This window comes from Leucopleurus acutus (assembly GCF_964270905.1).
Source record: "Leucopleurus acutus genome assembly, chromosome: 16".
Taxonomy (NCBI): Eukaryota; Metazoa; Chordata; class Mammalia; order Artiodactyla; family Delphinidae; genus Leucopleurus; species Leucopleurus acutus.
The window spans coordinates 4,627,122-4,639,668 of NC_139158.1; the positions used below are offsets into that span (position 1 = coordinate 4,627,122).

General features: G+C 45.8%; 1 protein-coding gene across 3 annotated transcripts in view; it reads left to right on the forward strand.

Annotated features, from left to right (window-relative positions):
- Positions 1-12,427, forward strand: part of DAGLB (diacylglycerol lipase beta) — a 30,810-nt gene extending 18,383 nt beyond the window's left edge. For 2 of the 3 annotated variants that reach the window (XM_082857868.1, XM_082857870.1), the window contains 6 exons: positions 1,602-1,682; positions 1,772-1,899; positions 7,387-7,455; positions 7,540-7,612; positions 8,639-8,880; positions 8,977-12,427. In XM_082857868.1, the coding sequence (XP_082713994.1) occupies positions 1,602-1,682; positions 1,772-1,899; positions 7,387-7,455; positions 7,540-7,612; positions 8,639-8,880; positions 8,977-9,175 (792 nt within the window). In that variant the 3' untranslated portion in view covers positions 9,176-12,427. The remainder of the gene's footprint in view (positions 1-1,601; positions 1,683-1,771; positions 1,900-7,386; positions 7,456-7,539; positions 7,613-8,638; positions 8,881-8,976) is intronic. The other variant, XM_082857869.1, reaches the window with a different exon arrangement.
- Positions 12,428-12,547: the final 120 nt, after the last annotated feature.

Consider the following 12,547-nt stretch of genomic DNA (forward strand, 5'->3'; position numbering starts at 1 on the left):
ACTTTTTTTCCTTCCAGGTTTTTTTGTTATTGTTGTTTTGGGGGGTTTTGTTTTCTTCTGTGCCTGGACACTTCAGGGAAGAGCCAGCGTGGAGGCGTTTGGCTTTTGTTCTGCCGCCACTTAGGAGCTTGACAGTCCTGGGAATGTGAACTTTTTTCCTTTATCCCTTAGCTGTCTTTTCATACCTCAATTCACCGACAAGTCCAGTTTAACTATTACTGGGTGTGCATAAAGAAAAACAAATAAGAAACTTAAAACTTCTTATAGAGACGCATCAACTAGCCAAGCACAGAATACCCTCAGAGCCCTGTGGGCTCGGCTGTGGCTCTGGTCTTAGAAGAATTGGGGCCGCAGACCAAGGCTTTGTGCCTCCAAGCTGCGACCCGCAGGCCTGGCCGGCTCTCAACGGAGGCCTCCTCCAGCACCGTTTCGTTCAGTGACACAGCTCTTGCCCTCCCCCCGGGAAGACAGCTGCTCAGGGCCTAAGGGCACGGACTGTTCTCTGCTCTTGGCCTCGGTACCGAGTTTTGGCTCTGATGCTGTCCACGATGGTTGGAGTTCAAAGCTGTGCAGCTGAAAACGGTCTTGGCGTTTCACCTGTAACACTTGTGCCAGGGAGACTCATAGCCGGCCGAGTTGTGGTCCAGATGCCGAGTGGCTCTGGCTGCCCAGAACCAGACACGCGGTAGGTGCCTAATAAATGTTGGCGGAAGTCGACAGCATCATGTGGTAGGAGGGGGAGGAAAGGGAGATCTGGTGGTTTGTCCAGAAGTGCCGTCAGACTGTGCACAGCATGTTAACCCTTCAGACCTCCTGGTTTCTCACATACGAGGCCAGGTTCCGCGTTCTGCTCACAGGGTTATAGAGCTACTGAATCAGGAATTTGCAGCAGCTTCAGAGAGGAGCAAAACAGCCACCCATCTTATGTGGAATTTCTCCCACTTCATCCTGTTGGAGGTTAGGCTGCCAGGGCCGGTGGCCAGGCCCGTCCTGTGTTGTCATGCAGGAAGCACTCCGAAAATGCTTTTGGTTGACAGGGTTTTCTCTCCTCGATGGGAACTACTTAATTTTCAAGAAGTCTGTTTCGTGAGATAGATGTATTTGTTAGGAAGTTTTACATTCTATTTTTGGAAATGAAACCAAAGCCTGACCTTCCTAGAACTCATTTCCGATGGTTTTAGTTCTGCTTTTGCAGGAACAGTGGCTGCTTAGTCACTGTCACTGATTCAGAACTTTACATTTTAACATACTTGTAAAAGCCCAGCCATTTATAATCTAAATGTGACGGACCATGGGGACTTGGCTAAAGTAAATTGTGGGACGTCCACGCAGCACAATGCTTTGCAGCTGAAGAAGCCTTAGAAATGTCCATTGACGTGGAAAGATGTTCCTGACGTCACCTATTCGCTCATGGAAATATTTTTTGAGCCCCTGCTTCTTGCCAAGCTCTGTGCCAGGTGCCAGGAATACAGCAGTGAGCGGTAGATGTGCCCGCTGATCCCAGGATGCCTTTCCTGTCTGGGGGGACAGAGTCACCGATAGGAGACCCCGTGTAGGCCTGCCCTGACAGTCACCAGCCACCTCTGTGTCTGCACTTTCAGGGGATTTCTCAAGCTGCCAGATACATTTACCGACGACTCATCAACGACGGGATTTTGAGCCAGGCGTTCAGCATTGCACCTGTGAGATTTTAATTCTTCTTTTCTTTCGTTTTCTCTGCCATTAGCTATTTGTTTTCTTAACCTTTACTCATTCTGCATTTGCCCCCTAGGAATACCGGCTGGTCATCGTGGGGCACAGCCTGGGGGCAGGCGCCGCAGCCCTGTTGACCATCATGCTCAGAAGCCCATACCCACGAGTCAGGTGTTACGCCTTTTCCCCGCCCAGGGGGCTGCTGAGGTACTTCTTTGTTTCCTTTCCTGTAAGGAGGTGCTACTCACAAGTCATATGGTCAGAACTGGTCTCTTATCTGCAAGTTAGTTAACAATTTCTCATCCTCAGGAGAAGTTTGTTTCAAAGCCCTGTTTGGTTGAAAAAAGACTGGATAGCTTTTCATAGGTCTCTCTAACCATAGCTTTGATTTGATTTTTTTTAAACTGAGGTATAATTATATTAGTTTCAGATGTACAGCGTAACGATTCGATATTTGTATATGCTGTGAAATGATCGCAATAAGTCTAGTTAACAGATAGTCACAGAATCATTTTTCCTTGTGAGAACTTTTAAGATTTACTTTCCTAGCAGCTTTCACATACGCAGTCGCCATGCTGTACGTTACATCCCAATAACTTATTGATTTTATAACTGGAAGCTTGTACCTTTGGACTCCTTTCTCCCATTTCACCGCCTCCCCTCCCACCCCCCGCCTCTGGCAGCCCCGTCTGTTCTCTGTATCTGTGAGCTTGGTTTGTTTTTTCAGTTTTCACATATAAGTGAGATCACATGGTATTTGCCTTTCTGTCTCTTATTTCACTTAGCGTAATGCTCTTAAGGTCCATCCATGTTGTTGTCCATCCACAAATGGCAAGATTTCGTTACCTTTTATGGCTGAATAATATTCCATCTCACACACACACACACACACACACACACACACACACGTCTTTGTCCATTCATCCGTTAGCGGACGCTTAGGTTTTTTTCATGTCTTGGCTATTGTAAATAATGCTGCAGTGAACATGGGGGTGCAGGTATCTTTCAAGTCAGCGTCTTCATCTTCTTTGGATAAATACCTACAAGTGGAATTGCTGGATCATCATATGGTAGTTCTATTTTTAATTTTTTGAGGAACCTCCATACTGTTTTGTTTTTTTTTTTCATACTGTTCTTTTGTAGTGGCTGCACCAGTTTACATCCCCACCAGCAATGCACAAGCATTCCCTTTCCTCCACATCTGGCCAGTGCTTGTTATTTCGTTTATCTTTTTAGGATAATAGCCATTCTGACAGGTGCGAGGTACCATCTCGAGCTTTGCATTTTCATTTGATTTGCATTTCCCTGATGATTAGTAATGTTGAGCATCTTTTCACGTTACCTGTTGGCCATCTGTGTGTCTTCTTCGGAAAAATGTGTACTTAGATCGTCTGCCCTTTTCTTTTGGACACGCGACATGCGGGATCCTAGTTCCCGGACCAGGGCTTGAACCCTGCAGGGGTCACGCCCCCTGCAGTGGAAGCTCGGCGTTTCAACCACTGGACCGCCAGGGAAGTCCCCCTCAGATTGTCTTATTGCTATTGAGTTGTATGAATTCTTTATGTATTTTGGTTTTAACCTCTTACCAGGTATATGATTTGCAAATACTTTCTTCCATTCAGTAAGTCGCCTTTTCGTTTTGTCAATGGTTTCCTTTGCTGTGCAAAAGCTTTTTAGTTGGATGTAGTCCCATTTGATTAGGCTTTTGTTGCCTTTGTTTTTGGTGTCAAATCCAAAAAATCATCACCAAGACCAATGTCAAGGAGCTTACTGCCTATGTCTTCTAGGTGTATTCTGATTTCAGGTCTTACATTTAAATGTCTTTAACCCATTTTGAATTAACTTTTGTGTATGGTGAGATAGTGGTCCAGTTTTCCCAACATCATTTATCGAAGAGACTGTCTTCTCCCCACTGTGTATTCTCAGCTCCCTTCTTAATTAATTCACCATAAGTGCATGGGCTTATTTCTGGGCTCCCTGTTCTGTTCCATTGACCTGTGTGTCTGTATTTATACTAATCATCATACTGTTCTGATTACTTTAGCTTTGTATTATATTATGAAATCAAGGATCACGGTATCTCCAGCTTTGTTTTTCTTTCTCAAGATTGCTTAGGGCTGTTTGGGGTCTCTTGTGCTTCCAAATGAATTTTAGTGTTGTTTGTTCTGTTTCTTGAGAAATGCCATTGGAATTTTGATTAGGATTACATTGAATCTGTAGATTTCTTTGGGTAATATGGACATTTTAGTAATAATTCTTTTAATTCATAAGCACAGAATACCTTTCCATTTATTTGTGTCTTCATTTTCTTTCATCAGTGGCTTCTAGTTTTCACTGTGCAGGTCTTTCACCTCCTTGGTTAAATTTATTCCTAGGTACTTTATTCTTTTTTTTTTTCAATATTTATTTGTTTGCATTGGGTCTGAGTTGTGGCACACTGCATCTTCGTTGTGGTGCATGGGCTCTAGAGCACACGGGCTCAGTAGTTGCGGTGCGGGCTTAGTTGCCCTGCGGCATGTGGGATCTTAGTTCCCTGACCAGGGATCAACTCGTGTCCCCTGCATTGGAAAGCGGATTCTTAACCACAGGACCACCAGCGAAGTCCTATTCTTTTTGATGTAATTATAAATGGGACTGTTTTCTTAATTTCTCTTTCTGATAGTTTATTATTAGTATATAGAAACGCCAACAGTTTCTGTATATTAATTTTGTACCCTGCAACTTCACTGAATTTGGTTACTAATTCATTTTTTGAGTTTGAAAATTATTTTTCTTTTCTGATTCAACATACTTAATCCTGTATAATCTTTGGCCTGATGATAGAAGAAATCTGTATGACCATTAAAAACAAGAAATAAAAAATGAAAGGGGTAAAAATTAAATTTGTATCCATCGTAGAAATTTTGAAAAATATAAATAAGTGGAGAGATCAGGATCTACCCAGAAATCATCACTGTAACTATTCAGGTTTGCTTTCTTCCAGCTCTTTGTGTGTGGATATGTGTTTTTCTAATACTCTGTATACATTATATCCTTAACTATTCTTTGAGAACATGTTTTTAAATTAACTTAGTTTTCTATCATCTGGTTACACCACTTTTATTTATTCCCATACTGATATTTACATTCTTTTCATTTTTTCATTATTATAAATCTATCAATATCTTTATACATAAATGTGTACCTTTAAAATTTTTTAAAAGCTTTTAATATTAAAACATATTTATACATACAAGACACGAAAGTGACTTTTTAAAATAACTGATTGTTTTTATTCAGTGAAACAAAGATAAAACATGTTTTTTAGAGTAATAAGCAAAAATCCATACAACTTGGATGCATTTTGCTGTGTGAAAGAAACCTGACACAAGAGACCTTACTGTGTGATTTCACTTATGACATTTAAAAAAAAATTTTTTTTAATAAATTTATTTTATTTATTTATTTTTGGCTGTGTTGGGTTTCGTTGCTGTGTGCGGGCTTTCTCTAGTTGTGGTGGCTTCTCGTTGCAGAGCGTGGCCTCTAGGTGCACGGGCTTCAGTTGTTGTGGCACGCGGGCTCAGTAGTTGTGGCTCATGGGCTTAGTTGCTCTGTGGCATGTGGGATCTTCCCGGAGCAGGGCTTGAACCTGTGTCCTCTGCACTGGCAGGTGGATTCTTAACCACTGCACCACCAGGGAAGTCCCTATATGACATTTTAGAAAAGACAAAACTATAACAACAAAAAGCAGATCAGTGGTTGCCTGGGGTTGGGGATGGGGTATTGCAGAAGGACACAGGGAGCCCCGGGGGTGATGGAAATGCTCCACGTCTTGATTGAGGTGGTTGCTAAACAATTATAGACATTTGTCAAGAGTCATCAAATTGTACACTTACAATGGGTGTGATTTTACTGTTGTAAATTACACCTCAATAAAGCTGATTTAAAAATAGTCACATACCTATGCACCCACCCAAGTGGAGAAATAAACGTTGCCAGAGCCTTAGAAGAGTCCCTGTGTGTCCTCTCCTTTCCTGTTCACAGGGAATCACTGTCCTGATCTTTGTGAAAATTCTTCCCTTGCTTTTTTTTTTAATTAAAAAAAAATTGTTTTTTAATTTTTGGCTGCACCACGCGGCCTTGCAGGATCTTAGCTCCCCAGCCAGGGATCGAGCCCATGCCCCCTGCAGTGAAGCGCAGAGTCCTAACCACTGCACCGCCAGGGAAGTCCCTTCCCTTGCTTTAAAAATCAGTTTTACCACCTGTAGACATGTCTCTGCATAGTCTGGATTTGCATGATTTTGAAATTCAGAGAAAGGGAATTATACTTTTTTTGTTATTTTTTTTCCGCACATTGTTTGATGTCTGAAATGTTATTGTGTAAATTCTCGTTATGTTTCATCACATATCACAAATTATCTGTTCTGCTGGTGACGGACATCGGGCTGTCACAGACGTGCTGGGTCATGGAGCGTGCACATGCTCGCGCTTTGCGTGTTGTGGCTGCACCCATTCACACCTTACCGGCAGCGTGATACCCCTCCACATTCTAACACTTAATAGTGGCCAATTTGAACATTTTTGCCAATCTGATGGGCACGCAGTGATGTTTCATTGTTTAATTTGCATTTCCATGATGAAGTGAGTCTCTTCATATTTTTATTGAATTTCCACTCTCATGAAGTTCCTTTTGCCCACTTTTCTATTGTATTGTCTTTTTTTTCTCACTGGTTTGTATATATATTCAGTACATTACTTCTTTGTTGGTTCTAAGTATGTGTTGTAAATATACTCACTCCTTGATGTGTCTGAGTCAAGTCTTTATCAGTTCTTAATTTTAACATTGACTAATTTGTCATTATTTTTGGCTGTGTTGGGTCTTCGTTGCTCCGTGCAGGCTATCTCTAGGTGCAGCGAGCGGGGGCTACTCTTCATTGCGGTGCGTGGGCTTCTCACTGCAGTGGCTTCTCGTTGTGGAGCACAGGCTTCAGTAGTTGTGGCACATGGGCTCAGCAGTTGTGGCTCACGGGCTCTAGAGCGCAGGCTCCGTAGTTGTGGCACCCAGGCTTAGTTGTTCTGCGGCACGTGGGATCTTCCCAGATCAGGATCGAACCTGTGTCCCCTGCATTGGCAGGTGGATTCTTAATCACTGCACTACCAGGGAAGTCCCAGGTTTTCGTTTTAAGAAATCTTTCTCTGTCCCAAGAACATGGAGCTAGTCTCCTATCGTATCTTTTAAAAGCCTTTTAGTCTGACCTTTCACCTTTACCTAGGTCTTTAATCTATGTTTAATTCGGGGTTTTTTTTGGGTACAGCATGAGGTAGAGATTCCGTTTCATCTTCCCGCTCACACCTTGAGTGCTTTATCTCAGCACTGTTTATTAAAGGCCCATCCTTCCCCTACTGTGGGAGGCGTCTATGCTCACTTTTCCCCTGGCTTCGTCTGACTCTGCTGACGCCACACTGGGTTAAGTACCTTAGTTGCCTACCCAGTGCTGACATCTAGTAACGCAAACCCCCATGCCTTTTACTTTTTCAAGAGAATCTGGCCAGTGAGTTGCTCTACCTGGAATCTCTTATTTCTCTTCCCCTTTAGAGGGTGGAGAGTAGAGTGGAGTTCTGTGAACACTGACCTCTTCCTAACTTGGTACAGTTACTTGCTTTCTCTTGGAAGCCTTCTGTGGGCGATAGAATCACTTTTTCTTTTTATTTCAGCAAATCCCTTTATGAATACTCTAAGACCTTCATCGTGTCACTTGTTCTGGGCAAGGATGTGATTCCCAGGTGAGTCTGCTGGCTGTCCTGTCTGGGCTTGGGCTGGCGGGAAAGGCGGAGGTCTGAGCCTCAGTCTGGTCTTTTGCTCAACAGGCTAAGTGTGACCAACTTGGAAGATCTGAAGAGGAGAATCTTGCGAGTGATTGCTCACTGCAACAAGCCCAAGGTAAGGCGGGGGTGGGGGGTGCGGAAGAGGACCTGCAGGGGTTAGGGCCTCCCCACCAGGCTGTTTGTGGCCTCATAGCGCAGGGCACTGATGCTGCTAGAAGCTCTTCTACCCCGGCACAGGCTGTTGGCTGCTGTTCTGCAGAGGCCGCCTGAGAAGCAAATGGCTAAACTGCGCGCAGGGAAGCTGCAACTAGAACACACTATACTAGAACCATCCCTGTTTGGCTAAGCGATTTGTTTTTTTGGTCATACTTAGTCCTGTCATGACTAACAGCGTTCTGATGGTTTTGGTCCCAAAGCTTAGAAAATAAGGCTGCCAGATACAGAGTCTGGAAGGCGCTGGTATTGCTGGGCTGTGGAATATTATAGTTGTTACAAATATAAATGCATTTTTATTTACCAGTAGAGAAAAATATCCATGATGTTTTGAAGAGTTCTTTTAAAAACGGAAGGATTAAAAATGCTTCTTAGAATGTAATCCAAGGCAGGGGTAGGTGACGAGGTATATATAGCTTTCACCAAAAAAATACACCAAAATGTGGTTTTATTTAGATAACGGGACTAGAGATGATTTTTCACTTAACATCTTTGTTTTGTGACCTTTTTTGTGTTTTTGTTGCCCATTAGAAAAAATTTTTTAATTTAAAAATAAACTTCCTCCTTATCGGCTACACTCCCCCCAAATTAAAAAAAAAAAAAAATTTGTATCTAATGTCTTTAAGGGTAAAGGGTAAAACTGGTTTACAGAATTGCCTAAAATGAATTAAGGGTAATTTTTCCTCAAAATCTGCCTGAATTTGGTTTTTAAATATTGCTTCAAGTGTGATGGCGTCACTGCCCCAGAGAAACCTGAGTTTGGGCCCCTGACCTCCACACTCCTAAGGTCCATGTTGAAAAACAAAGCAGCCAGGCTTCTAAGTGCTGTGGGGTTGCCGCCACCAGCTCACGGGTCGCAGGAGGTCTCCGGGGACCGTGAAAGCCTCACGGAGTCACACGCACGCCGTCTTCTCGGTCTCGCCCTCAGTACAAGATCCTGCTGCGCGCGTGCTGGTACGAGCTGTTTGGAGGGCACCCCGAGGACCTGCCGACGGAGCTGGATGGGGGCGACCTGACGCAGCCTCTCCTCGGGGAGCGGAGCCTGCTGGCGCACGGGTCCCCGGCCTACAGCTTCTCCAGCGACTCCCCGCTCGAGTCCCCCACCAAGTACCCCCCTCTCTACCCTCCCGGCAGGATCATCCACCTGGAGGAAGTGGGCACTTCAGGGAGGTGAGTGCGGCGGGCCTGACGCGGTCAGTCACCCACCAGCGGTGAAGGGAGACTCACGGGGGTGAGACTTGAGAGATGCTCGGCTTTTCCTTTCAGGTTTTCCTGCTATCCTGCTGCTCGGTATAGTGTGAAATGGTCACACGAATCGGAATTCAGCAAAATACTCATCGGCCCAAAGATGCTAACGGACCACATGCCCGACATCCTGATGAGAGCCCTGGACAGCGTGGTGTCCGACAGGGCCGCTTGTGTTTCCTGTCCGACCCAGGGAGGCTCCAGTGTGGAGGTCGCGTAACCAGGACAACTGGGAGCTGCTCGGGCCGTGGACCTCTGAGTGATTCCCACGATGCCAATGATCGGATTTCAGCGGTCTCCTAAATGACTGAGTAATTTGAGTACTTCTGACTACAATTCACACAATCAGGAGCCAGGAGAGCACTGAGGTGACGGCCCCCCCGAGACTGAGTGGGTGTCACGCCCTTTTCTGTAGGCCTGCTGATTCCCGGGAGTCCCACAGCCAGGTTTAAGGCCCTAACGATCTGTAGGCGCCCGCCCCTCAGGCCACCTTTTCAGTGGCAGGGTCCTGCCTTACGAGTTGGCACACAGGTGTGCAGTGTGTTCTGCAAACTGGACTTTCCCGCCTGCACAAACTCAGTATCAGTTGCGAGGGTGCAGACGGGTCTGTCATGGGTGGCACTAAGCGAGGGTCAGCCCTGAGCTCCGACTGGGAATCGGACGAAAGCAGGTCGGGGAGGCGAGCAGAGACTGCAGCTCCTGGCCTCCGGGTGCCCCGTGCCCTGTTCACACTGCTTGCTTCACCAGCCTCAGGGTGATGGCCCAGTTCTCGTGGGGTATTCGCAGAGGTCGGCCAGTGGATTCAGAGTGAGTTAAAAAAAAAAAAGCACTTACGTATCATGAGTGCCTGCACAGCCATGAACTCTTCCAGTGGGTGTTTCTGGGAAGGTCTATTTTACTGGGTAGTTTTACAACAGTCCTGTTTTAAGCATCTTTTTTCTGTCCACTGTAAACAACAAAATGGAGTCTTAGGTTTTCCTGGCTCTCTGGCTAAAGACTGAAGGTTGCCCAGGCGTCTGACTGCACTCCACCCCCGATCCAAACCCTGTAAGATGAGAGTAATGGGATTCCTTTAGAAAGCATAGACCCACAAGGACGGGGGGAAGAAGAGACAGGAACAATGAGATGGCCAGAGGTAAGCGGGCTCCTGGGTGAAGTGGGGAAGGAAAGACAAGAATAAATCCGGTCTACAAACCAGATGCCCCAGGTACCTCGGACCCCGGCATGAAGCAGACAGCGGGGGACCGGCCAGAGTGACGGCTGGAAGAAATCTGGCTCCTCGCTTGCTTCAGGGTAGAGGGGGTGCTGGACACCAGCGCAGCAGAACAACTCCTCCCACTTGGCTCCCAGAACCTTTAAGAAGGTGCTCCAAGGAAATCAGACCTCTAGGGATACCTGCCCCCTCAGGGCCTAGTAGCTGCCACAGCCATACCACCTTAGTTTTTGAAAACCCACAAAGGTCTCTGACTGAAATGCTGCGGTAACATCCAACTGCTACAAGTTTCGTTTCTAAACATAATTCCTGTACGTTCCTAGCGGCAGGAAGGAAAGCGATCCCAGCACCTTGAACCACACCGCCCTGGCGTGACCCACCTACGTGCTCAGTGTCCGGTCTGCTTTTTAGTTTTCAGTGTTCAAGCACGAGCCAGGGATTGCCAGACACTTGGGGAACAAAGGACCAAAAGAAACAGACACGGGAGACGCTACATACAGCTTAGGAGCAGAAAGAGTGCTGCAACCACAAAACTGATCCACAAGGCTGAAAAATAGTATTTAGGGAAAAAAGAACTCCTGGACATGAAAAGTATAAAAAATGAAATCAAAAGCAGCTGGGAAAGGGATACCTGAATAATGGAAGACAAGCTTCCAGACGAACAAGCCCACCAAGCACAGGGTACGGGAGACAAAGATCCACCCAGGACACGAAGACGCAGGGCAGACCCCGTAAGACGTGCAGATAAACGTACCGCCCCCTGCAGTGCAAACAGCCAAGACGACGGGGAGATCTGCCTTCAAGAAGCCGAAGAGAAGTTATTTCCAGCCTGGAATTTCAGACCCAGCCAAAAAGTATCAGGTTCGAATGAAGTTATTTTCAAAGATACAAGTGCTCAAAAACATAGATGACCCACATACTTCTCAGGAAACTCTTGGAGAATCTGTCCATCAAGGTGAGAAAGTAAATTAGAAAACAAGGAGTTAAGATGTAGAAAATAAAAGATCAACACGTAAGAGAAGTGGTGGTCAGAGGGCTCTGTGCCTTTAGGGAAATGAAAACTGGTGAAACACATGCTACATCCGAATGTCCTGAGAGATTCAGACAACAGATGGAAAAGTCAGTTAAGTTAATCAAGTACACAGAAAACAAAGCAAATAAACTAGTACTCCAGAAGAAACCAAAGTTGTGCAGGAGAGGCAGATTCTGTTACTACATGGCTCAGCCCTGAGCAAACGTGGCAGTGGTAATGCAGACACTGAATATCAGCGCCAACCCAATCGACTGTACTGAAGGGGTGGGAAAGGTGTGTTGAGGCTGGGGTCACGGCTGGTTAAGAGCTACTGCATCCCCGCCGGGGAGGGGACGTCGTCAGTGGTGGCTGGAACTGAAACTCCAGTGGAGCACCCAGCTCAGCCTGAGCCCCGGGGAGGGGAGGGGCTGACAGCTCAATCGGTCACCAATGGCCAGTGACTGAACTGAAGCCTCCAGAAAATTCGAAGGGACCTGGTTTGGACAGCTTCCGGGTTGGGGAACACATGGAGATGTGGGGAGAGCCGTGCACCCAGGGAAGCGCCCAGCCCTTCCTCCATACCTTGCCCTCTACATCTCTTCCGTCTGGCTGTTCCCGAGTTACATCCTTTTATGATAAACCAGTGATCTGGTAAGTCAAAGAGAAAAAAGCAAGCACATGCTTTAGACATGTGAAGACAAGTACGAAGAATTACCTAAGAGAACCCAAATGGGTGCCTCTGGGGAGGGTGCGAAGGGGGAAGACTGCTGTTTTTGTAGCAAATCTTTAGATTTGGTCTTAAAACTGCATTGTTTATCTTTGGTTAAAAAAAAAAAAAACTCTTCCAAGCAATAAAAAAGAGGATTTAAAAAACTGCTTCTAACATGAACTGTTGATAGTATAAGTTTAGGCTCCAGAAAGGATCTTAAAGTCATATCGTCAGTCTCCACCTTACCAGGCTGCCAGCTCGGGTTCCAACATGTGCATCTTCAGCCCAGAGCTCTGGTCCGACATGCTGACACACGTCCCCGCGTGGACATCACATGAGTCTCGCCAACATTCGCCAGGTCTCAAACCGAACGTCACTCAACGCCCCCTCTTTGTTTGCTGGCTCCTCCGTCTTCTCCCCGTAGAGGGACCGCTCCCTGTCCCCCACCACGAAAACATGCGTTGGAAATGAACATCCAACGACCCAGGGTTTTACAGGGAGGCAAACAAACACATACCCCAGCAGGTGGTTCCCCAAGCTCTCAAGAACTCCAGTATTACCAATCATGATTCAAGGATTTATTAAGTCATACATGCAAAACATACTGCTAATCGCATTAGCAAAAGATCAATGTAAAAACACTCCACAATTCTGCAAC